This window comes from Chondrus crispus, genomic scaffold (genome assembly GCF_000350225.1).
Source record: "Chondrus crispus Stackhouse genomic scaffold, scaffold_78, whole genome shotgun sequence".
Lineage (NCBI taxonomy): Eukaryota > Rhodophyta > Florideophyceae > Gigartinales > Gigartinaceae > Chondrus > Chondrus crispus.
In genome coordinates, this window is record NW_005178710.1 from 130733 (window position 1) to 152429 (window position 21697).

General features: G+C 50.7%; 9 protein-coding genes; 4 read left to right on the plus strand and 5 right to left on the minus strand.

Moving 5' to 3' along the window:
• Nucleotides 1-742: 742 nt before the first annotated feature.
• Nucleotides 743-2006, minus strand: CHC_T00007550001 (hypothetical protein). XM_005711197.1 is given in 2 exon segments: nt 743-1313; nt 1314-2006. The coding sequence occupies 1 exon segment, from the start codon at nt 2004-2006 to the stop codon at nt 1314-1316; it is 693 nt and encodes a 230-aa protein (XP_005711254.1). The 3' UTR covers nt 743-1313.
• Nucleotides 2007-2012: 6 nt separating this feature from the next.
• On the plus strand, nt 2013-2681 carry CHC_T00007551001 (hypothetical protein). Its single transcript, XM_005711198.1, has one exon. It carries the CDS (start codon nt 2013-2015, stop codon nt 2679-2681), a length of 669 nt encoding a protein of 222 aa, XP_005711255.1.
• A 1722-nt stretch (nt 2682-4403) lies between these two features.
• On the minus strand, nt 4404-7496 carry CHC_T00007552001 (hypothetical protein). Its single transcript, XM_005711199.1, has one exon. It carries the CDS (start codon nt 7494-7496, stop codon nt 4404-4406), a length of 3093 nt encoding a protein of 1030 aa, XP_005711256.1.
• Nucleotides 7497-10884: 3388 nt separating this feature from the next.
• CHC_T00007553001 (hypothetical protein) lies at nt 10885-11268 on the plus strand. Its single transcript, XM_005711200.1, has one exon. It carries the CDS (start codon nt 10885-10887, stop codon nt 11266-11268), a length of 384 nt encoding a protein of 127 aa, XP_005711257.1.
• A 599-nt stretch (nt 11269-11867) lies between these two features.
• On the plus strand, nt 11868-12134 carry CHC_T00007554001 (hypothetical protein). The gene has a single exon (XM_005711201.1). The coding sequence runs from the start codon at nt 11868-11870 to the stop codon at nt 12132-12134; it is 267 nt and encodes an 88-aa protein (XP_005711258.1).
• Nucleotides 12135-12136: 2 nt separating this feature from the next.
• Nucleotides 12137-14029, plus strand: CHC_T00007555001 (hypothetical protein). Its single transcript, XM_005711202.1, has one exon. The coding sequence runs from the start codon at nt 12137-12139 to the stop codon at nt 14027-14029; it is 1893 nt and encodes a 630-aa protein (XP_005711259.1).
• A 40-nt stretch (nt 14030-14069) lies between these two features.
• CHC_T00008452001 (Glycosyltransferase, family GT34) lies at nt 14070-15270 on the minus strand. XM_005711203.1 is given in 2 exon segments: nt 14070-14139; nt 14140-15270. 1 exon segment carries the CDS (start codon nt 15268-15270, stop codon nt 14140-14142), a length of 1131 nt encoding a protein of 376 aa, XP_005711260.1. The 3' UTR covers nt 14070-14139.
• A 558-nt stretch (nt 15271-15828) lies between these two features.
• On the minus strand, nt 15829-17027 carry CHC_T00007556001 (hypothetical protein). XM_005711204.1 is given in 2 exon segments: nt 15829-16151; nt 16152-17027. 1 exon segment carries the CDS (start codon nt 17025-17027, stop codon nt 16152-16154), a length of 876 nt encoding a protein of 291 aa, XP_005711261.1. The 3' UTR covers nt 15829-16151.
• Nucleotides 17028-17674: 647 nt separating this feature from the next.
• CHC_T00007557001 (hypothetical protein) lies at nt 17675-19512 on the minus strand. XM_005711205.1 is given in 2 exon segments: nt 17675-17763; nt 17764-19512. The coding sequence occupies 1 exon segment, from the start codon at nt 19510-19512 to the stop codon at nt 17764-17766; it is 1749 nt and encodes a 582-aa protein (XP_005711262.1). The 3' UTR covers nt 17675-17763.
• Between the last annotated feature and the right edge of the window lie 2185 nt (nt 19513-21697).

Genomic DNA, 21697 nt, shown 5'->3' on the forward strand with positions numbered 1-21697 from the left:
AAGGTTCATAATCATAAACGCCCCACGGAAATTGTTCGAACGATGGTCTATTGCGTGTTCAGGTGGTAGGGCTCTCACAATCAAGGAATATACCATAAATTTGGCTGGCATGGCTTTGTACATGAAATTCATGCAAACGTTTTCGCAGCGAAGGTCCACCACTCTACCGCTATCACTGCAGATCCTTTTGTGCTTATGTAGGGTACCTACACGCTTGGACCCATCAGCCTGCTGATGAAGCTCTTTGTGGCAAATTCCATTTTGGCTTTTGAGAGGCGCTGGTATTTGTATTTTATCGTTGAACCTGAATCTACATCCGTTGTTCTCCACTGGCGCTGCAACACATAGTGCATTTCAAATCTCTTGAGTGTACGACTAAATAAAATGGGTGCACTATTCCGGATTTCTGCTCACGGTCGCACCGCGCCGAAGTTAATACGATCACGACTACCCGGTTCTTGTTACGAGCATTATACTCATGAAAATACGGAGTGCGCTAATGGAAGAGGCGGTAACATATCCAGGCTTCACAAACTGTTGACCAGATATGCATTTCTGCGTATCCGATTTCAATGGCATAGACGTGAGGCATTCATGAATATACGAACCACAACCTCTAACAGCTCCAAGATACGTACAACAGCACAGGGAAGTCAGCGTACCTGACATGGTCGAACACTTCAAGTTTAAGGCGATGCACGTCCTTTTCGTGGTTGTACTTATCTTCTGCTCCGGACAAAACAGTTGTGGAAATTGCCTGCCAGCACATTTCCTTCGTATTCACTTTACATCAAAGGAGGATGGGGTGCTCATCTAGGAGAGCGAAGTATAGGCATGTTTCTGGTCGATGTTCTCTGTTTTACAGCTTTCATGCTGCAAGCCTGTTCCCAGAATTAGTGAGGGCATTCTTTCCAACAACGGAAGGAATTCAAAGGCCACGCCTGCCTTCTTTGAATGAAAACAACTTCAATCGAATGTGCAATGGGGTACACCGTTCCATCATTCCACATTCTGATGATTACGCCAAGCAGGGATCGCAAGTCTTGCAAGGTCTTCAGCATCCATCGCAGGCATAACTTATGTGGTGCTTCCGTCTGTACTTGGATCACGGCGGGGCAGATTCAAAGTCTGCACAACAAACAAAACACTATACCTCCACGTGGGGGCCTCGAAGTGCTTCCCAGTTGTTGTTTGGCTGAAACTGGAGCAATAATAGGGAGCAAAACACGATCATTGCAAGAAAACGGAGAGAGTACTATAAACCAGGAGAGGAATGAAAACGCAGCCAGTGCTACAACCCGTTTTCATCTTGCTCAGAGTGCTTCCTCGTCCAGGAGTTGACATGCACGTAGCATCATCTTTTCCACCATGCCGGGCATTTCTACTCTGTGGAGAACTTCGGCCGTCTCTCTAAGTTGTTCAATGAGTCTCTTCTTTTTCTCCCATCGAATCATATCGTCACTGGCTTCGCCCCTGCTTGCGCCTTCTTCCCTTTCCACATCTTGCTCTGCTGCTCTCCTGTGGTCTTGCGCAGTTCCAGCGATTTCATCATCTGGTAAGTCACTTTCATGCAGAAGCTCGTCAAGAGGCATTGCGTCTATGTCTTTATCTTCGGAACGAGCTTGACCTGCAATCACAGTGTAGGAATCTTCGTCTCGACTCAGGGCTTGGCTACGACTGGGTCGCCGCGCACCTGCTCTCTCTTCCGAGGCTGGCTCAGCACCGCTTGAAGTTCTCGCCTTTGCTGGGGTGCGCCTCTGAGGCGCACTGCGATCGGTTCTCTGGCGTTTTCTGCTGACGCTTTCCGGCGGCTCCTCACTCCTTTCGCGAGCGGGGGTTCGCGAGTTGGCAAGCTTCTCGCGCATTCTTCTGGTGGTGCGCGAGCGGTTGGACAAGAAGTGTTTCGCAGAGGTAGTTGTGACGAGAGCTTCCGTTTCGAGGACTTCATCCCTAAGCTTGCGTAGAGGGCCGAGGCGCTTGCCGTGCGCACGGCGGATGAACTTCATCTTGCCATGGACCTGCATGGGGCGGAGATATTCGCCATTTGCGATCGGGCCGAGGCGACTGGCGAGGCGTCTTGCGAAGCGCTGGCTGGCGAAGTCATACGAGGCTGGAAGGAATTTCTCTGTGTACGGGGCGTAGGCCTGCACTTCATCGCGCCAAGTGACGAGAAGCAAGCGGGAGGCCTCAAATCGCTGTTTGCGTGTGGGGCGGTAGGGGGGCGTGTCGCGATCCGCGTCGTCCCCTGGGAGCGGGGTGATCTCGGTGGTTGCCTCGGAAACGATTTCGGAAGACGACAGAGACAGTTCGGCCAAGGTGGCGAGACGCCGGAAGGTTGTTGCTCTTGCAGTCCGCGGCGGAGGCTTCATGGTCGAGTTGCTCTCCGCGAACGGAACGCCGGAAAAATAATGGTGATATGGGAGGAATTTCGCACGGTTTCGTTTCCGAGGGTTCGCGTAGTGGTGTCACCGGACTTGCCAGAAGTGATTTCTCGTCAAGCCCGAATTCGCCCACTGATGTGCATCCAGCTCGAAGTGCGAACGCAAACAAGGCACGATATCAAGTCGTCCAGTCGGAGGAGAGCTCGGCGCGGAGTTGTACCCGTGTTCTGCGCCTTGTCGTGTCGGGAAGATCTGTCTCCTCTTTTAATTCGTCCACACCTTTTCAAGGCCCATCCATAGAGCCCGTTTCCCGCTTGGCCCGAAAGGTCCATCTCCGAAACTGTTTCACAGACTTACTCAAAGAGAGGGGCAAACCGCGCAGATGCTTTAGAACTCTGTTCTGGGTCTCAGACATGTCGGTTTCCGTGTATCGTTTACATCTCCCCCGCAGCTAGCAACTTCACGTAAAAGGTATATGAGAAGTCCGAGTTAGACTCGAACGTAGTTGCGTAGGAGGATGCAGAGGCGCGATGGCGAGTGTCGTGCGGCAGCGTGTTCTCAAGCCATCTGAAATTTCGGAGGAGACCCTTTCATGGCGAATGCTGATCGTGCAACTGCTTCGGCCGTGCCTCTTCTATAAGTTAAAGCCTTAGCATGACCCAAACCCTAGAAAAGGCGCGTTCGAGTATCTCCACAAGGGCCTAGGATGAAACTCTTGCTATCACTCTTGCGCAGAATCAATACAACTTGACTTTGCCAAAATAAATCGAGGAATTCTGCCTTACCGCAGACGTTTCCGTTGGTTCCTTGGGTTTGCAAAACAATCTTGAACCATCGGCATGTTATGGCAGAGGCGCCCGTGCCACTTACCCGTTAGAAGGACAGAGTCCGTATCTCGTCATTGAAGACACAAACAGAAAGCGGCACTACGTTTTCTAAGCGGAGTATCAATAAGCTGGAGCAAGCGCGATTAAAGCAGGAGCCTACACGCAGATTCGAATTGCGTATTGGAAGGGTAGGATGAGGCTGCTGAAGAGGGTATCGCACGTAATTGCCGAGCATTCCTTTTTATAGTAGTTCGCTCAACGCAGTCAAGTGAACCTCTGGATACAGAAAGTAGAAAATTATTGCCGGCCACACAATGAACGTGTTACCTCACAATGAGCGTGTTACCAGTGCAAAAAGAGAATGCTTTTTGAACAAAGGCCGACGATTGTTGGACATGTTCATTACCTCATTGATCCTTCGTAAATAGCTGGTCGTAAATAGCGACTCTAGAACAGCGTTTGAGAAACAAAGCAATTTCGCTGTTACAGGGAAGTACCCACACAGACTGTGGAACAAAAGTTTAATTGAGACATCAGCTGTGCTTTTTCGTACCATCCCAGTCATGAATGGTTCGTACCAGAAATATTCACGTTGCCAGTGCGAAGCAGCAGATGTCCCTTCGTCTGCCGGGACGGTCGCCACGAGCGGGATAAGACCGCAGTGGAAAGTGCCGAAGCATGGGACTGAGGAATACAGAAGGGGTGCAGAATAGACACCGGGGAGAGTGCGTTGTTCGGTGAGTATGAAGTGTAAGGTAAGAGCTGGTAGCGAGCAGCGAATAGAAGCGTGCTGGCGGGAGCAAGCAGATTACAAGATGCAGGGAGCTTTTCATATCGACAGAGGTGTTTCTTTCGGCGAGAGACTACCATACTGTATTCTGCACTAGCTGCAGCTGAAGTTTTGTGCCATCGCTAAGACTCCATGACGCGAAGCAATTGGTCTGACCGGTGCTTGATCTCCACCTCCATTCTCTCAGCGATCGTTCCGAATACTCAACGTATATAAATTATGTACAGTACCCTTGGTACAATGACTAGAGCAGGATGGTGAAATACTTGCTGATACAGTATGTGGCGTCGACTGTAACAATGGGGCTTGCTGTTATATAGTACTGTACAGTACGGTCCAATGGCCGATTCTGTTGATAGTCATTCGATTCTGTTGATGGTCATTCAATGATCTCAGTCCGCTCATCTATGACAGAGTCACGCCCGCCGTGTTTTTATGATGCACTGCGTCATCCTTGTTGCTGTTTGACTCAGCAAAGCCTCCATCTTGCGCTTCATCTGCGAAAATTTCCTTCGGGGAAGCATGGGGTTCTTCTGACTCCGTGATCTGCTTCTTCAGTGAGCGTGAGCGAAGCTTTCGGTAGAAAGCCTTAAACGACCCAAAGTCCCCAGTGGGACCGAGGACTAATAGCATGGATGGTAGAAATACGAGAGACCAGAGAAGACTCAAGGCGATCGTAGAAACAATCAGGCCTGCAAACTTGAAGAAGAAAACGATAATGGCAGGGAAAAGCATGCACCCCGCTAAGAACGTCGTTAACGCTCCAAACAGAACCGAAATACCCAGATCAGTGAGTGCATCCCTCGTTCTCTCAAAACGTTGCACATTTCTTGACTCTATGTAAGCAGTAGCGATGTGTGCTGCTCCATCAAAACTGTACCCAATGGCGATGACTACGCCGATTGACTCTGTGATTCCTAGTTCCCACCCATACAAGCTGATGAGGCCAAGAAGCATTGCCACGATTCCACTGATTGTCGCTGTGGCGACTATGGCAATGGCCCAGTTCGCCGTGGATATGCACAGTGCCACTAAAGCTACAGCAAGCATGACTGCGATACCAACAAACATTGTTCGCACAAGCGTTCTCTGGGTAATCATGTACGTCCACGAGTACCCACCAGTGGCTATCGCATTTCCAACACTGTCTTTGATTGCGCCCGGAGTTTGGTCGTTGAAAGCATCTAGTTCCCTCTGCCATTCCTCGTAAACAGGAAACATGACTTTGTAAGGCTCAGCGGCCTCCACCGGAGATAGAAAACGGAGCTCGGTAAAGACGATACGGTTCAACTCGTCGTTAAAAGCAATATGCTGGTTCGTCAGATACGGAAGATTGGGTTTCCCACCATCAGTTTCGTGGTTGCCAAAAGCAATAATGTCTTCAATGAGGGCTGCTTCCGTGCTAAACGTCTCGAAGTTGCCGTTGCCCATATCTTCTCTCCAGGTCTTGTATTTCTCTATCCAACATTGGATTCTGTCATCTGCATCAATGGTCTCTTCTTGGAACAGCAAGTTCTTCTTGCTTCGGAAAAAAATGCATGCATTAAGGAGGTGTCGTTGTCCTGCTTCGTTTTTCAGGTCAAACTTCTCGTCGAGAATGGGCGTTCCAGTGTCGGCTGGATCAAATTTGCTCGTGCCTGTTCGGTCTGTGCCCACTATTCCCCAAGTGATCCTCACCTCAAGCTGTAGTGCAGCCTCCGACCGTGGAAAGGCTCGATCTAACGTTATCACTGCAACGCGCAACGGATTTGATTCTGGGAGAAATTCTTCATTTTCACTCGGTGGTTGGAGTCTGGTGGCCAGGTATAAAGAAACAGCCACCAAGACAACCGCAACGCCAAGGAGTATGAAGCGAAAGCGATTTACAGCGTTGGTCCACTTGCCTCGAAACAGCTTTTCAATCGAGCGATACTCATCAACGCCGTTTGCTTCCGCGGCTGGTCGCCACTTTAAGGGCAAACATCGGTGCCACAGGGGTACTCGAGGAGCGCTTTCAGAATTCTCAACTGCCCTTCGAAAACAGTTTGTAATAGGTCTCGCTCTCCAAAACCGATACCATATAACGACTGAGCATGGGTAGATGGTGATGACGAGCAAGAACTGCAAGAGAACAAGGGTACCCGCCCACACTCCCAGTGTGCCAATGGGCATGATGGGAGAGCTGGCCGTGACGAAGAAAGCAGCAGCTGTTGTGATGGAAGTGACGCTCATGGCCTTGGCGGCGCGCCTGTACGTCCAACTCATGCGCGTGACAAGGTCACATTGAGACCCCAAGACGACTACAGACTGCCTCCATGCATCCGTAAAGACGAATACATCATCAGCCCCGATGCCAAGGATGAGAAAGATGACCAAAATCTGTAACGCTGCAAAATAATTTTGGCGGAAAACGACTCTGTAAAAGAAATAGGAGAACGGAAAGGCGAGGAAAATCTGGAGCATGGCCGAGGAGGCGAGGAATGCACTGCTAGTATGGAACCAGATGACGAAGAAGACCATGACGATGGCGGCGATGGAGAAGGATAAATCGCGGACGATGATGGAATTGAAGGACCCATTGACCAATGCGGAACTCGCAAGAAAGACGTCAACGTCCTCGGTGGTGAAACCTTCCGCAAGTTCGGCGGCAGCGGAGGCCCAAGTGTCGTACGCTTTGTCTTGTTCGGCTGAGCGGTCGTCCTCGGTGGCAAACCCTTCGAAAGGGACGCCGATAGGGAAGTAGCTATGGGCGACCCAGGATTCCCGATTGTCTGGAGTGAAGTCGGTGCCAATATAGCTTGAAAACAAAGGTTTAACGAAAAGGTTTCCGTCCTGGTCTCTTTCGACAAGACTATCGATGAAGTCGTCAAATGCGACATCGGAAACTTGTTGATTGCCTTCTTTTCTTCCGCAGAGCCTCCTCTCCTCGCCCTCTCCTGTCCAGCGACCATATAAATGCTCACTCATGAGGACACTTTTTGGGAGGACACACTTGAGAGGGTTCCCGTCACAATCTCTCGCAGAAGGGTCATTGAGGCAAAACTGCCCAAGCTCGGGATCCATCCACAAGACGTCCTCTGCTTTCTTCATAAGGGCGAGACCTTCCTTAGTGAGCAAGTTGGTGGCTTGACTTTGTGTGTCATCAAAGATACCGACCGGTCCGTCCTTGCCCACCCTTCCCCGAAACAAAATGGCGAGGTCATGGTAAAAGCTTGACTCCCCTCTGGACACGGCCGTATCATCTGGCGGGGCGCCCCTCCCTCTATACGGATATCGTTCACGTGCGGCGCGCCTGCCGTCCTCGCGGATACTGCGAATGTCATCGCGGACGAGAAAGTCCCTTTCGGAGGGGTCATCAATGGAGAGTGAGGTGGCAAAGATTACGATGACCAGTGCGACTATGGGGACGGCGCACGAGATTGCGCAGGTCTTCTTGGTATGATTGACGGAAAGGCGCGCCCAGAGAATGGGCTTGACCGAGGCAGCGGAGGCCTCCTGTTCGGCGGCGGTGTGAGCCATTGAGGCGGACGGGGTTGTGGGTGTGTGGTTAAAGGGGTGGACGTGGAAGCGTTATAAAGACGCTGGTTGTGAGTTGGTGAGTGCAGTGCGGTTGGTGAGCACGTGGGAAAAGGGTGACATGGCTGCTGGTTTCATTACGTTTCTACAAACCGTATAGCAGCTTCATGTCGAGATGAAGCTGAAGGGCGGCGCTGCGGGAGACATACAGTATGGGGCAAAACCGTGGCCTAATGGGAGGCGGTCTCTTGACCAGCGGACAGGGCGATGAGAAGAGGAGCGAAGATGACGCAAAAATATTTGGCCACTCCCAACGCACGAGGACGAAGATGACGCAAAAATATTTGGCCACTCTCAACGCACGAGGATGATTTATTTAATATTTATCGAAATACGTACAGTAGGGCCATCTTCCGTTATATTGTAGTCGGTGGTACGGAGCCAGCAATGCCTTAGAAGCAACGCCATGTCCAACAGGACAATAGGAACGTACACGATCTGTACAGTATAAATAAACTTTATAATATTTGGTAAACATGTTGTAAACATGCTCATCAACCCCGATCCATCTGTACAGCAAGGACACCAGCAGACACGGTACTGTATCCAATTCATGTGCTTTTTCGCAGCCGAGTGAGTCGCCGCTTTTCTCATCACTTCTTTGGGCAACCATGAAACCAAAACCAGCCGTGCTTTTCAGTGTTCCCTGTCCGACAGAAATGGGGTAAAGTTTGCTCGAGTAGGTCGCGCCGCAACCTTTGTACGCTATCCTTGCTGCCGGCGCAACATCGAAGAGTTCGCATATACCGCTGTACTGTAGTATCTCTCATTGGCGGACAATTGCGTGCTCTCCCTGTTCTACATGTACAGCATAACTCCAGCGAAAGGCCTACTGTACCCTTCGGTAGTACCTCGCACATTGCTAGCCCCTCACAATGCAGCAGTCTCCGTCTTATGGAAAATTAGTACAGAAAATTTCTTGCTTTTCGAAAATTGGCTACCCAACTCGCCCAGACACTTCAGAAAAAGGCACTTTTCCGGTGGAGCTGCTCAATGGCTCATCGTGCCCTTGCCTATCCTTGTTGTCAACTACAATACTCTTAGCCTTTCCAATTGGGGCACCATTTCTTTAACGTACACGCCCTCGGCAATAACATCTTGCAAATCATCGGGATAGCAGTACTGAATACACAGAAAGACTAAGAATCTAATGCAGTTTCAATACCCGCCTGACATTTTAAACAGGCGTTTTAGTTTTGAAGCTGTCAACTCACTACGTTTTCAAGTTCGTCAAAAAAGCTTCTGTTTCGAACATTCTAAAATGACTGGAAACGACGTGCAGATCTCACCAAACTGCATCCTTTCGCAACGCAAAAGTCAACTACGGTTACGGAGGTCTCTTTTACCATCTTGCTGAGCAACCACAGGTGGAGAGAAATATGTTGATAAGTAGCCTCATATAGAGTCACTTGTCGTCCAGACGTTGCACGTAGTGTTCATCGGACCATTAGTCCTCATATGAGGACATAACTATTTTATTTTTCTAGACGACTCAACGTGATGCGATTTCACCGTGAAATCGCACCACGTTGCGTTGTCTAATTTTCACCCCCTTTTTTTAAAGAACACTAGAATGCCATCACCACATGTAAAAAAATATGTATATATACAAAAGCATTGCTCATCGATTCTAGCGAAACCAACTCGTCGAAGCACATAGAAACGTTCAAGAGAATAAGTTCGCTTACAGCAACCATTTGTCTTAAAGCTAACTCAATAACAGTAGCCAGTCATTGTGTAGAGTTTTGACAACTTCCGGATTTTGGGCAGTTGTTGTTTTAGAAAGTTCCGATGATCCGTATATTGAGGAGGCAGTGCCTCTCCCCTTATATAGAGAATCTTACAACCGCCTGCGGAGTGCGGTACAGATACAGTCTAGAATAGATTCCAACGCACCGACTTTCGGATACGCAAATGCAACTACATTACATTTCGTGTCATACTAAACATTCAAACTAGAAAACACCGCCAGCGGCTACAAGAGTGTTTCCTATTCGGTTCTAACTTGAAAAAATTATTAAGACGAGTCAACCTGCCAAAGAAAAATAGAACCCGTGGACATCAAAGTTGAAAAGAAATAAAATTCGAATATTTATTGTTATGATAACGCTTGGTCGGATAGAGATGAGACACGAGTCTCATCACAAACCAGCATCGAGACCAAAGAGCCTATCTCACGCATTGCACCAGTACAGCAGCTTCTCCAGCGCCTCTCTCTCTCTCTTTTTTTTACTTGCGTTCCAGATTGTACTCACCATCTACGGTATGCCCCTTCATACGATACCCCGTTCCGTTGCTGTTTCAGATCATGACGTGGAAGTTTCGACGAAAAATGCCGTATGCGCACACATGAAAGCAAAATCTCCGTGGCGGGCACATGATCGATTGACATGTTAGTGTGGTCCCATGCCTTTCTTCGAACACTTGCTACGCGGTCGTCCCTCTCAAATACTATTCCTTAGTTCCAGCTATGGTACAGTGCATTGCTTGCAAATAGACTACTCTTCATTCATCTCGCAAGGCCGGAGCCTGTACATACTCGAGGATACTTGTTCTGAAACTTCCTCGAAGAAAAATACAGACCCGTAATTCGAACGACAGCTAAGAAGATCACAAATATTATCACTGACGATTGTGTGGATCAGCAACCTCCCTTCCTCTATTCTTGCTCAGGAACTATACCTATTATGCGTCAAGTAAGACTGAACACATATTTGCTGATGCCCAAGCACTGCGGATGCAGGCGAGGGCGTGTTACAACTATTCATTCCGAGGCGGGAAGAATGACATCTCAAGACTCGTAGATACGCACAACAAGCTGACCACCGCTGAATCCGCATACCAATCCAGAAAAGGACTGTAGAAACGCCTGAGCTGATGTGATGATGATAATGTCATACTTCTCGGTCCTGACGCTTAGCTGCACTCGCCCTATGCCAAGCCACTATCGTACTTGTCGATGTGATTCTGGCCATTCCCATCGAGTATTCCGCAGGCTGGAAATCTGACTCCTCGGAAGCCTAAAGTGTCCCATTTCTAACCTTGGAACATAAACAATCGTTGCAATCAGAAACCGCTTCTTACAGTGCTACCATACCAGACTCCATCCTCTACAAGCTTCATGTCACCCTTCCCAGAGCCCCCCGTCGGTGCAAAAAGCGACAGGGCATCCAGCAAGGAACCTAATCCTCTCTATGTCCGCGTTGACTCTCAGCTGCTGATATCCGCAAGCTTGAGGTTGTCTCGCAAGCCCCAATACCAACGCCCGTTATCAATTTGTGATAACCTTGTCCACGTTTGCAATACTTTCTCTTCGTTAGCGGTCGCCAGAATGCCCCCAGCCTTATCCCACTCCATCTTCACTGCTCTCGAAGCCTTCTGCTCGTTGACGTTCATTCTCGCAAGTCTTTCTGCTGTCCCTGCCTGCAGCTGCCACACCTCTACCGCACCATCCGCTCGGCCAACACCAATGAATCCAGATGACGCCCAATCCGCGCACACCACAGCGTTATCCACGTTCCCTTCTTCATCCTCGTCAATCCGCAAAAACACCTCCCATTCCCACCCAACTTTACCCCTCGCCACGATATCGCCACATGCCACACAAAACGCACCCCCTGGTGCAAAGGATAGGCCTCTGGCCTCCGGAACGTCCCTACCCACATCCACAGCAGCGAGCAGCCCCCATCGCCCACCGTTGTCTGGCGTTTCGTAAAGGCGAAGTACGTGTTCCTCTCCGACGGTCCCCAGGAGTCCGTTTTCAGCAAACGCAACGTCCGTCAGATCTCCAGTCGCATCGCAAAGCACAGTCGTAACTGCAGAAAATTCTTCCCCATCCACCTGTATTTTGTACAATATGGCGAGACCGTCGGTTCCGATCGTCACCAAGAGATCTGGGCACAGCCGATCCGGAGCGAACCGAATAGCGCGCAGTGCATTTTTTTCATGCTTAGTTTCAAAATGCGCAAATGTCACCCATTCGTCGGCACCTGACGCCCGCCATAGACTTATGGTGCCGTCGGCCTGTGCCGTTGCAAGACGAACGCCTGCCGAATCGTAAGCCGTGTCTACTACGTGCGTGGGCGTTTCAGCTCTTGCAATTGATGACAATCTTGGACGTCGTTCTCGCTGAGGTCGAGAGAACATACTCGGGGGTGTGGCGAAGGATGGAGACATCTCGGTTTGAGTCCAAGAAGGATACTGTGAGGTGAGGCGGCTGAGTACATTAAGACTTCTGTTCGAAAAAGTGCAAACTGGGAATCAACGCGGTGGTGTGATTCCGATCAGATATCGAACGAATCGGATCAGGGCCGAATGCGACCGAAACAGGCTTATTCCCGCTGTCCGGAGCTGGACGTGTGTGACACGTGTGCATCCTTACGCTTGCCTGAAAATTTTCAGACGCGTTGTATTCGTGGTCATCTTTGTGGTCTAACAGCAGGCATCGTAGACAACGAGCGTGTCTTCTTGTTATCAAACACATCAAGCGCTGCGGCCCACTCGGCCTCTCGTCAACGGTCGCCTTCTGCCAGGCGTCGAGGCACCTCGCCATCTCTGTTGAAGTTCAAGGTGATGTCGTAGAAATGAAGCGGGCGCGTCCCGCAGCAACCCCTGCCGCGAGCCTGTTCACTGGCGACTCATCCGACTCCGATGAATCCCCGAATCAGCGACGCCGCCTGCCGTCCCCGTCAGGAACCCAAAAAGTAGAATCGGTTGAAGAATGTGTCAGTAGTCCGGCAAACTGCAAACAAACCGAAGCCAAGGGAATAGGAGAAGAAGACACATTGGAGGCTTTCATGAATGATCTTTCTGGCCCACAACCGTCGCGCCTGGCACAGAATAGACAACTCCCTACTCGTCCGCCGCAGAGTGACAGTAGTGAAGATGGGTTCGTTGTTCTTGGGGAAACTATGCCAAGTCAGGTGGATGACGAAAGGGAAGATAGCGAGGACGATTGTGCGGAAGCGCAACGAGACTTCGGGTCGGCCAGGGACCTTTTTCTAGAGCCGATTGATCACTCTCGTAAGCAGTATCCAAAATTGGTACCCTGTCCTTACGAACCACTACCACACCTTGTCGGTGCGGCAAGGGAGGAGCAGTCAAAAAAGCTTGAATCCATGGCAGCAACGGTTGTTGGTGATGAAGATGTTGTGCCTATCGATTCATTTCAAGACTTAGCGCTTGTTCTTCGAAAGGCCCTGCTCGGATCCGTTTTGTCTGCATTTGAAAAACCCACTGCGATCCAACGGGTTTCCATTCCAGTCGCGCTGAGCGGGAGAGACATCATTGCAGTGGCAAAGACCGGGAGTGGTAAGACCGCCGCATACACTATTCCACTACTAACCCATATCTCATTGCAAGCACGCGGGAGCAGCACAAGTGGTAAAGGGCCAAGTGCCTTAATCATTGCCCCAACCCGTGAACTAGCTCTCCAAATCACTGGCGTTGTCAAATTGTTTGGAGAAGGCACGAAAACTGGAGTGCTTTGCGTCGTTGGGGGTCACGCCAAGTACGAACAATTCAAGCGATTGAGAGATAGCGGCGCCGAAGTCATCGTTTGCACACCAGGCCGCCTCATTGATATGGTTAAAATGAAGGCATGTGGGTTTTCACGATGCTCGTTTGTCGTCCTTGATGAAGCAGACCGGATGTTCGACATGGGCTTTGGCCCACAGGTTGATGCTCTCCTATCTCAAATTCGACCAGATGCCCAAAAGCTGTTGTTCTCCGCAACTTTCCCCAGCTCCGTCGCCAAACTCGCGAGCTTCTACTTGCGCGATCCAGTTCGGATAACGGTTGGCAGTGCAGAACAAAAGAGAGACGACGCCAGGGCCAAGCACTCAGAAAAGCATGCGACTGGGCGGATGGCTACAACAGTACCCATGGTCGCAGAAAATGTCACAGAGACATATGTGCTAGTTGAGAATGAGGCTGAACGAGAATCTTGGCTTTTATCACGACTTGATGATCTCATCCAACAGGGCCTTGTTATGGTCTTTTGTCAATCGCGAGGTGCTTCAGCTGCTTTAGCTAACGTCATAAGAAAGACGGGTAAGCCCGCAGCCTGTGTACATGGCGAAACAGATAATGCCGACCGCGAAGGTCTCCTAGATATGTTTCGTTCTGGAGAGCTTCCACTTCTCATTACGACTGATCTTACTGCCAGGGGACTGGACATTTCGAACGTGAAGAACGTTGTAAATTATGGGAGCGCGAAGTCATGGGAATGGCATGTTCATAGAGTTGGAAGAACTGGACGAGCAGATCAGAAAGGAAATGCATACACCATCCTTTGCAGAAAGATGAGCATGGACATTTCGTTTGCGCGGGACGCGGTCTCAGCATTTCGCAAGTCGCGTATGCGAGTTCCGGCTGTGTTAATGGAGCTTGACGTTGCGGCACGCAGGAAGACACACGAGGGAGGAGTTTTTCAAAAAAGATTTCGCGGCAGGAATCGTAACAGACCCAACCGCTGAATAGTGTATCGCTAACGTGTTTGGGGCAGGAAGAGGTGGCCGATATTTAAACCGCATGGCTGTAAGATTGATTTATGACGAGCACCCGTTGTACATATGGTGTGAAGCACTCAAGTGGACTCAGAATGAAGAGTTCTCCGTATTTTGATGTCAGTGCGGCCAGGGACATCGTTTGGATCCTTCCAATCTTTCAAGTTTGGATTGCGGTATTCCAGCTGGCGATACCGGTTTGGAGACGAGAATGAGCCGAGGGTTTCCGGTAGTTTCATTCGCCGTGAGTCATGCGGATTACAATCTCGTACCGGATCTTTCTCGGGGGAGCCCATGACGCATGTGCCGGAGAAGTAGTTGAGTAAATAGCGTGTGTTAAAGAAAGAAGCAATTTTGTCTTTGTCATCTACTCTTGACAATACATCAAATTGGCGAGCAATATCACCGATCCCCCACGGGGTAGCTTCGTAAAGCTTTCCAGCAAAGTGAACAATGAAATCACCTGGGCGATATTCCTCTGTGTACACATTAATCAAATGCTTCGGGACATGCTTGACATGCGGATCGACGTCTTTCTCTTTGAAGAAATCGTTAAACGCCGACTGATCAAGTGCAAGAGCCTTGTCAAATTTGCGGGCGGCGTACACCCGCTCTAGAAACTTGATGTTCCACGGGGAGCATCGAAGGAGCAACACGCCAGCATTTATCATGAACCAGTCATTCGCGACGACGATGTCGTATGCGTCATCAACGACATCGAGCAAGCTCTTTGCTTGATTGACGATCAAGGCATCGGCATCTGTCCATAGCAGCCAGTAATCTGGGCGACCAATGCAGGCGGCAAGGGCAAGCTTAATCTTTCCAAACGTCGGGGCGCGCTTGTCGAGGGCGAAGTCCGTGGATGGTTTGAAACAGTGTTGACCTCGCATCACAGCGCCGTTCTCATCGCAGGACGCTGGGGTCCATAGACCGGATGTCTCGTGCGGGGTGTGGGTGACGAGTTCAAACTTGTGGCGAATGGAGTAGCGGCGCTTGTTGCGCAGTGTGACCTCTGCAAGTTCCTGGAAAAACCAGACGTTGTTGACCATGTGCAGCAAAGCGATACGCGCTGGGGATGTAGACACATCGCTGTTGGGCGTCGACAGAGGTCCAATAGCGAGATTTCGCTTCGCATCATTGTCCTCTCCACTCACCAGGGCAGAAAAGATAAGCAGAGTGGCCAAGAGCACCGCAACTACGCCTGACGCCATGGAGCAATAATTCACCCTAAATGCAACGACGATGAGGCACTGCGGGATAAACCAAAGGTTAAAGTGACGATAAGAGATCGCCAATCGCACCTTGACGACACGGAAAAAGCGGAATGGGCAGTGGGCCGTTGTTGCAGAATCATTCGCGACAGCAGTGCGCGCCGGATGATCCGAACGTGACGTTATCGCGCTATACCTTCTACAAAAAAACGTATTTTTCTGACGATTTGGACGAACATCCAAGAGCGCGCTTTCAGATGAAATTTACCAGAATTCGCCACCAAGTCCCTGTCCTTGTCAGCATACTGCTCTTGTACAGTGCTGCATGTACTCAAGGGTACAGTATCACCGCCCGGTACACAAGCAGTAGATAGATGAGAGGCACTAGATTCTCATCTACAGGTAAATTACTTATCAAAAGGCAACCAGTTTTCCGTGCTGCACAGTGTGCGTGGAAGGGTAGCCGTGGTAAAAGTGATGCCTTCTTTGGCAAGCCCCCCCAGTCACCATTTTTCAGTATTCAAGAATTGTCGACATGTCGATCTCAACTTGCGTTCGTCCGGTAATTTGTCTCCCTTTTTTATCACAGACTGTGCAACGACTGAACGCCCTGCCCGAGTCCATCACCTGCGACCAAGTCACCTGCTTCCGTGTTCGACGACAAGACCATCTCTGCAACCGCTGATTCCAGAGCACCCGTCATTGGAAACAGCAAAGAGCGGGACATGTTCCGTTCTTCCTTTGGAACTGCTGTGATGCCACGAGGTTAGTTTATAGAAAAATCCACTCACTTTTTGCACGTCCAGAGTGCAATATGTCAAGGAACGATGCCCTCCATTCTCTTTTTTTGCGATTGACGTCTCACTCATTCGCATAGCCCTTCACTTCTTGGTGTCGCTTGTGGCCTTCAAGAAAGCCTCTGGTTCCATGTCAACAAATCGAAAAACGGCATTTGCAGCACTCAGTCTTACCAGAGCATCGGCTTCGTCTAGGTCATGCCCACCCTCAACCTCTCCCCAAACTCCCATTTGCCACCTCTCCTCGCTTCTTGCAGCCTCCAGCGCCTGTTGTGCGCTCACCGCTCCATCCCTCAATGCAATTGCCACAGCAATGCTTTTCGAGCTAGCAGCGGCCAGATCCATCGCTGCCAAACTGTAGTTATCTAATTCTCGCACAATTCTACTGAATGTGTCCCTCACTTGATCTGTCTGTGGTGCACTGAGACTACCTCGAGCAATATTCAGCTTGGCATGCCGCTCTTTTTCTAAATGAGCCAAGACAGGTGCGAATACCTTATTCTGAGCTTCAACGAGTTCGGATGGGTAGTCCGGGCGAATGCAGACAGTGTCTGTGTCTAAAAAGTTCAGGGCAGCAGCGAAAATGCGATCGCGGGTGTTCGGTATGACGTCAAGTGCAGTAGAGACAAGGGTTGTGAGAGGCATCGATGCGGGACGGAGGCGCCCGACTTGAGCATCCCATTCCGCGGCAACAGCAGTAGCCAGGGCGCTGGTTGGAGCTGTAAGGGCAGAACGTAATGGAGTGCGAACAACTTTTCCGTCCACAGTGACGGCAAATGATCCGTTTGGCTGTGGAGCTATGTTGACCTCATCATAGAAACGCTTCGGACCAAGCCCGGATAGATCTGCCTGGCGTCCGGAGCCCGGAGACACTTCGGAAGCGTATGCTCGAGTTGCGGAACGCGCGTAAAGCTGGTGCGCCGGCGAGATTGTTCGGAGGAGTGGGCGAAAGCGCAACATAGGACCGTTGGAGAGATGACGATGCGACAGCCGGATTTTGCACGGCTTTTTTGCTTGTCTTAACGCTTCTCACTCCGACAAACTAGCAAAAGGTATTGTCCGGGGAGAGAACATAAGAGCATTGTGCTCTCTCAGGAAGAGTTTGCCGTCGCAGAGCGCAGATACTTTCCGAGAGTCGTCGCCTGTACAGTACAGTGCCTCGCACGTTGTCCCACGCAGCCACGTGTATATGATCATACTGTACAGTACGTCGCAGCAGTGAGCGCACCATCAAATGAAAACTGCAATACTGTACCTTTAATTCAAGACCCCCAATCTCACAAGATGAGAGAGCTACCCTTCACTACCCTTCTTCTTGAAGGGTAGTCGATGTTGCTGAAGTCGATGTTGATATATGGTTAGCTCATGAGAGAAGGTGAAGAGCTTTCCCTACGAAGGTTGAGGCCCATGTTCCGTGAATCACTGAAACGATAAGGCATTTCCGCTTGCACTTTACCTACGTGGCACCAGTTCCCATGCCCTGTACCCTTCGAAACCTCTCAACTCTACCTTTTGCACTGCACACGCGCCCTCACTACCTCAAATAGCTTCCCAAATCCCCACATCCATGTGCCGTCTGTACTCATCGTGCGATAGCCACCTCCATCTCTTCGCTGGTTGTCATTTTTACCGGCAAGTGCCGAAGCTTCAAGAAAAAGAACCATAAGGCCAGCTTCCATCTCGACAATTCTTCCTTCTACCATTTCACCTTTGCCAATTTCACGGTCCTGACTTCCTGCGCGTCGCTAATATTCGTGTAGTCCAGCCCCGACGACGCCCCTACAATGATAGCCATTGCAAACAACGCCTCAGTATCTCGCGTATTCGCGTACAGCTGCCGAAACGCCCTCCACATCTTGATCGGATCCACCGGCCAGAAACGCTTACTCCAGACCGCCTTCTCCCTCCCCTTGGCCCCTTCCTCCCGCACAAGCCCTACAAGCAAATATGCAACAATAATTCCCTCCCCTTGGCGATACTCCCACTGGAGCACACCTACTGACCGATTTCCATCTTCCGAAACGATGATCCCTTTGCTCCCTTTCCGCACAGCTTCGTCCCGTCGGTTATCTTCTGCGGCACCCCACAGACAACTCTCCGGTACCCACTCCCGAAATCCATCCCACGAACGGCCGTCAATCTCCAACCGCAGAGCCGGAACATTAGGCCTAGGATGCGTATCGCTAAATGAGTGACCCTCCGCACGCTGCGGAAAGATCGGCGACGCGCTGCTGATGAGACCTGCTAGTCGGGACAAGGAAGGGTACCCAGCCGGTCGCTCACAATCCTCGCACGTGAACGTATGCTCAAGGTCCGGGCTCATCGCAGAGACCGTGATGGTGGACGCCCATTCGATAATGTCTTGTCCGTCGAGCGGCCAGCTAAGGGCCTTGTTCCGCAGTAGCCCGCACATGATCACACCACACACCCTTCGCACTACCTGGTACATTTCGTTCTTCAGTCCCGTCATCCAGGTGAGACTGCGGCAGCCCTCTTCCATGTGCACATACGTTTGAACCCATTCCTTGGGCGCCGTCTGCCCCGCGACGGGGCCGCCCGCGTGGATCAAGCCCTGGCCGAAGCAAGCGGAGAGGTGTTCGATGGAAATCCACATGCGGGCGAGGTCAGCATGCACGTCGGGCGACAGGACATAGTAGACTGGGTAGACCATGTACGGAAAGATGCCGCTAGACACCCACCGCAGAGTGGCGCGCGGTTTTCGGAACGACAAGATCTGGTCGGTCCACAGGCGAAACTTGCGGCACCCTGCCCGTCGACAGAGTGCGCACACATCTGCATGCAGCGGTGTCCAAGCCGCTGTGTCCAGGTTGAGGATATAGCCTTGCTTCTTGGTGGCATGCCTGTACGACACAACCAGCGAGAGGGTTTCCTCGTCCCCCTGGCCCTCCAAGGTGCCTGCGGCTTCCTCGACGCTTGGCAGAAACGGCACTTCTTCGTCTGCTGCAAACGCGCGTGAAAACCCCTTTTCCATGTCGGACAGAAGTTCCGGGCCAAAGTAGCGGGTGGCATCTGCCAGAGCGGCGCGGCTTCCACGGACCATGTCGGGGATGTCGCCTGTGCCCGTGGGAACTGGGCTAGAGACAGGTTGCTCCGCGGTAAATTCATCTCTGCGAAAGCACATTTTTCCTTCAGCTACGGCGGAAATGTCGGGGTCAGACTGGCGGCAGGTCAAGCGGGTGACAAAGCGGGAGCGGCGGCGATAGATTCTGACCATTTCCTTGGAAATGTAGGGCTGGCGGAAGCGAGCGCAACGGGCGCTCTCCGTGGGAAGGCCGTTGTCATGGGTGACGCCAAGATTGTTGGGGTGTTCGAAATGAACGAGGCCATTTTCCAGGGTATAGGTGGAAAATGTCCAGTCGTGATCAGGGACGGTGAGCTCAACTGGGGCAGGACCTTCGAGCTCTTCCGCGGGGGCGCTGTTCATCAGAGACGAAGGCGCGAAAGGACGGCGCCAGCGGTCGCGGGTGTGCTCACTTGATCATGTGAAGGACGGAATCCCAGGTGCAGAAGTCAATCTGGGTTTGGTGAAGTGAACATCAGAGGAGGGTTCGGCAACACTCCTGATGACAATAGTTGCAATGAAAGAAGGGGTCACTAATAAGTAGGTTCTTAAAAGCTTAAAAGAACCTATGTTTTAAAAAGGCTTTTCAAGTTAAGCCTATTTGAAAGAAAATTGTTTCAGTGCGTTAAAGTCTTCATACTGTAAATAGATTTTAGATTGCCGGTAGAGATGCTCTTAGAGCATCCCCACCGCGTCGATTCTATTGCCGGATAGAAATACAACGTGTACGCTGACCATTCGCCGGTTGCCCGAATTGAATTTTGTGCCTATTCGTCAATCTATTCGTGTGGAATCTATTCGCGTCAACCCCAACGCATATGTTGCAAATCTATCGCTCTATGCCCGCGCAGACAACGGCGAGACGTCACACATCGTCTGCGAAGAGGCGATCGTTCATCGAGACGCCCACCCCTCGCCGTGAATCCCGCGCGGCTGCACGTCTCTCTTCCGCAGCCTGTGCCCTCTTTCCCTCTTCGTCGCGCGCCCTCCCTCGGGTATTGTCCAACTACGCGCTCTCACGAGTTATCATCGCCAATGGACCGGAGAACAGTCCTCGGAAGCGTCCTTCAGTACAGTATATGGACGACAGCGATGGCGATGATGAAAGCATCGTCGCGAGCATGCACAGGTCACGCGCCACCGGAATGCATGCTGCAGCGACGAAGCAGCGGAGGTTCTCGGGCGAGAAGGATGCACAATTGGCCAGAATTCGGCTGACACGCCTGGCACGTGGCATTCTATCGCGGAATCTATTCACCGGATAGAACGTTTTTAGAATCTATCGGCGCTCGGATAGATCCCAAAATTGTTCTATTCGATTTCGGAAAGGGATAGAATTGCGCGGTGGGGTTGAAAATTGTGAGCGGAAATTCTATTGATCAAATAGATGTGCGCGGTGGGGTTGCTCTTAGGCTTCAGGGCCAGTCCTAACAGGCGCTTTTCTTTTCTTTTGTTTTCCTTCCAACCAATTGCGGTCACGCTATTGGCCGGATCATTTCATTAAATTAATCGCACGCCACAACGAATGCTACACAGAACCACTGTAATGCTTGGTAATTCTGCGAACTGGTCGAAATCCATTGGCTAAAGGAAGTACCAATCCACACCCAGTCCATATGCACACTACTAAAATTCCATGGACTCGATGCGGTGCAGTGGCACTTGCAGTACAATGAAAGGGTGGAATTAAATCCAAATACGAGCACATGCAGATCAAAACATTAGTTCTCTCAACATTACAAACCAGACACAGTACCTTCTCCCGTCATTTTATAGAGTGAGCGCTGTAGTCCCCCAAATGTTAACTCGCTTACAGAAGCGTGAGCACAGGAACGGTTCCTCGCGCCCCTCACGGCCTCAAATCGTAGCCGTTTTTGCCGAGTGACGTAAACCAGACACTGTGGACGGCAACCCGGGCAGCTGCAATCTTTCTGACAATACAGAGATAAACATCGATACAGTGACCCCCAAAGGTGGCGACCCGAAATAGGCATAAGGGTCACTGTACCGGAGGGGGTCACTGTAGTGGAGCAGGGTGCAGACGGCGCACAGACCCTAAAACAAAGGGGTGAAGTCCATCTTACAGGCCTGACAACATAAATGGCGAATAAAAAAATAAGTGAAAAATAAGCAAACCGGGACACAAAGCACCCTTGAAATCAACCTTCACCCCTAGCTTCAAGCCCATCCAGGAGCAAAACCGCATTCTCGGTATGTGAAGGCCACTGACGAAACCTCTGAATCAGGGCTGACAAAAGCAGCGAGTACGATTTTTTCTCACCACGTGTAAATCCACAACTCTACAGTACAAGATATACGTGAATGAACGTTACAATAGGATCATGGCAATAAAGTTAAAGCAAACCTCAGAGTCTGCAGCGAAAACAGGAAGGCATCTTACGCAATCACGTTCCGAGATGTCGTCTTCGACCAAACGTTCCCAACCTACCCTTGAAACAAAGCAGCAAGTTTTGCGGCTACTTGGAGCCAAACCAGATGGATCTTTCGGCTCTTCTATCATTAATGAGTCTACAAGTTGCGCATGGAC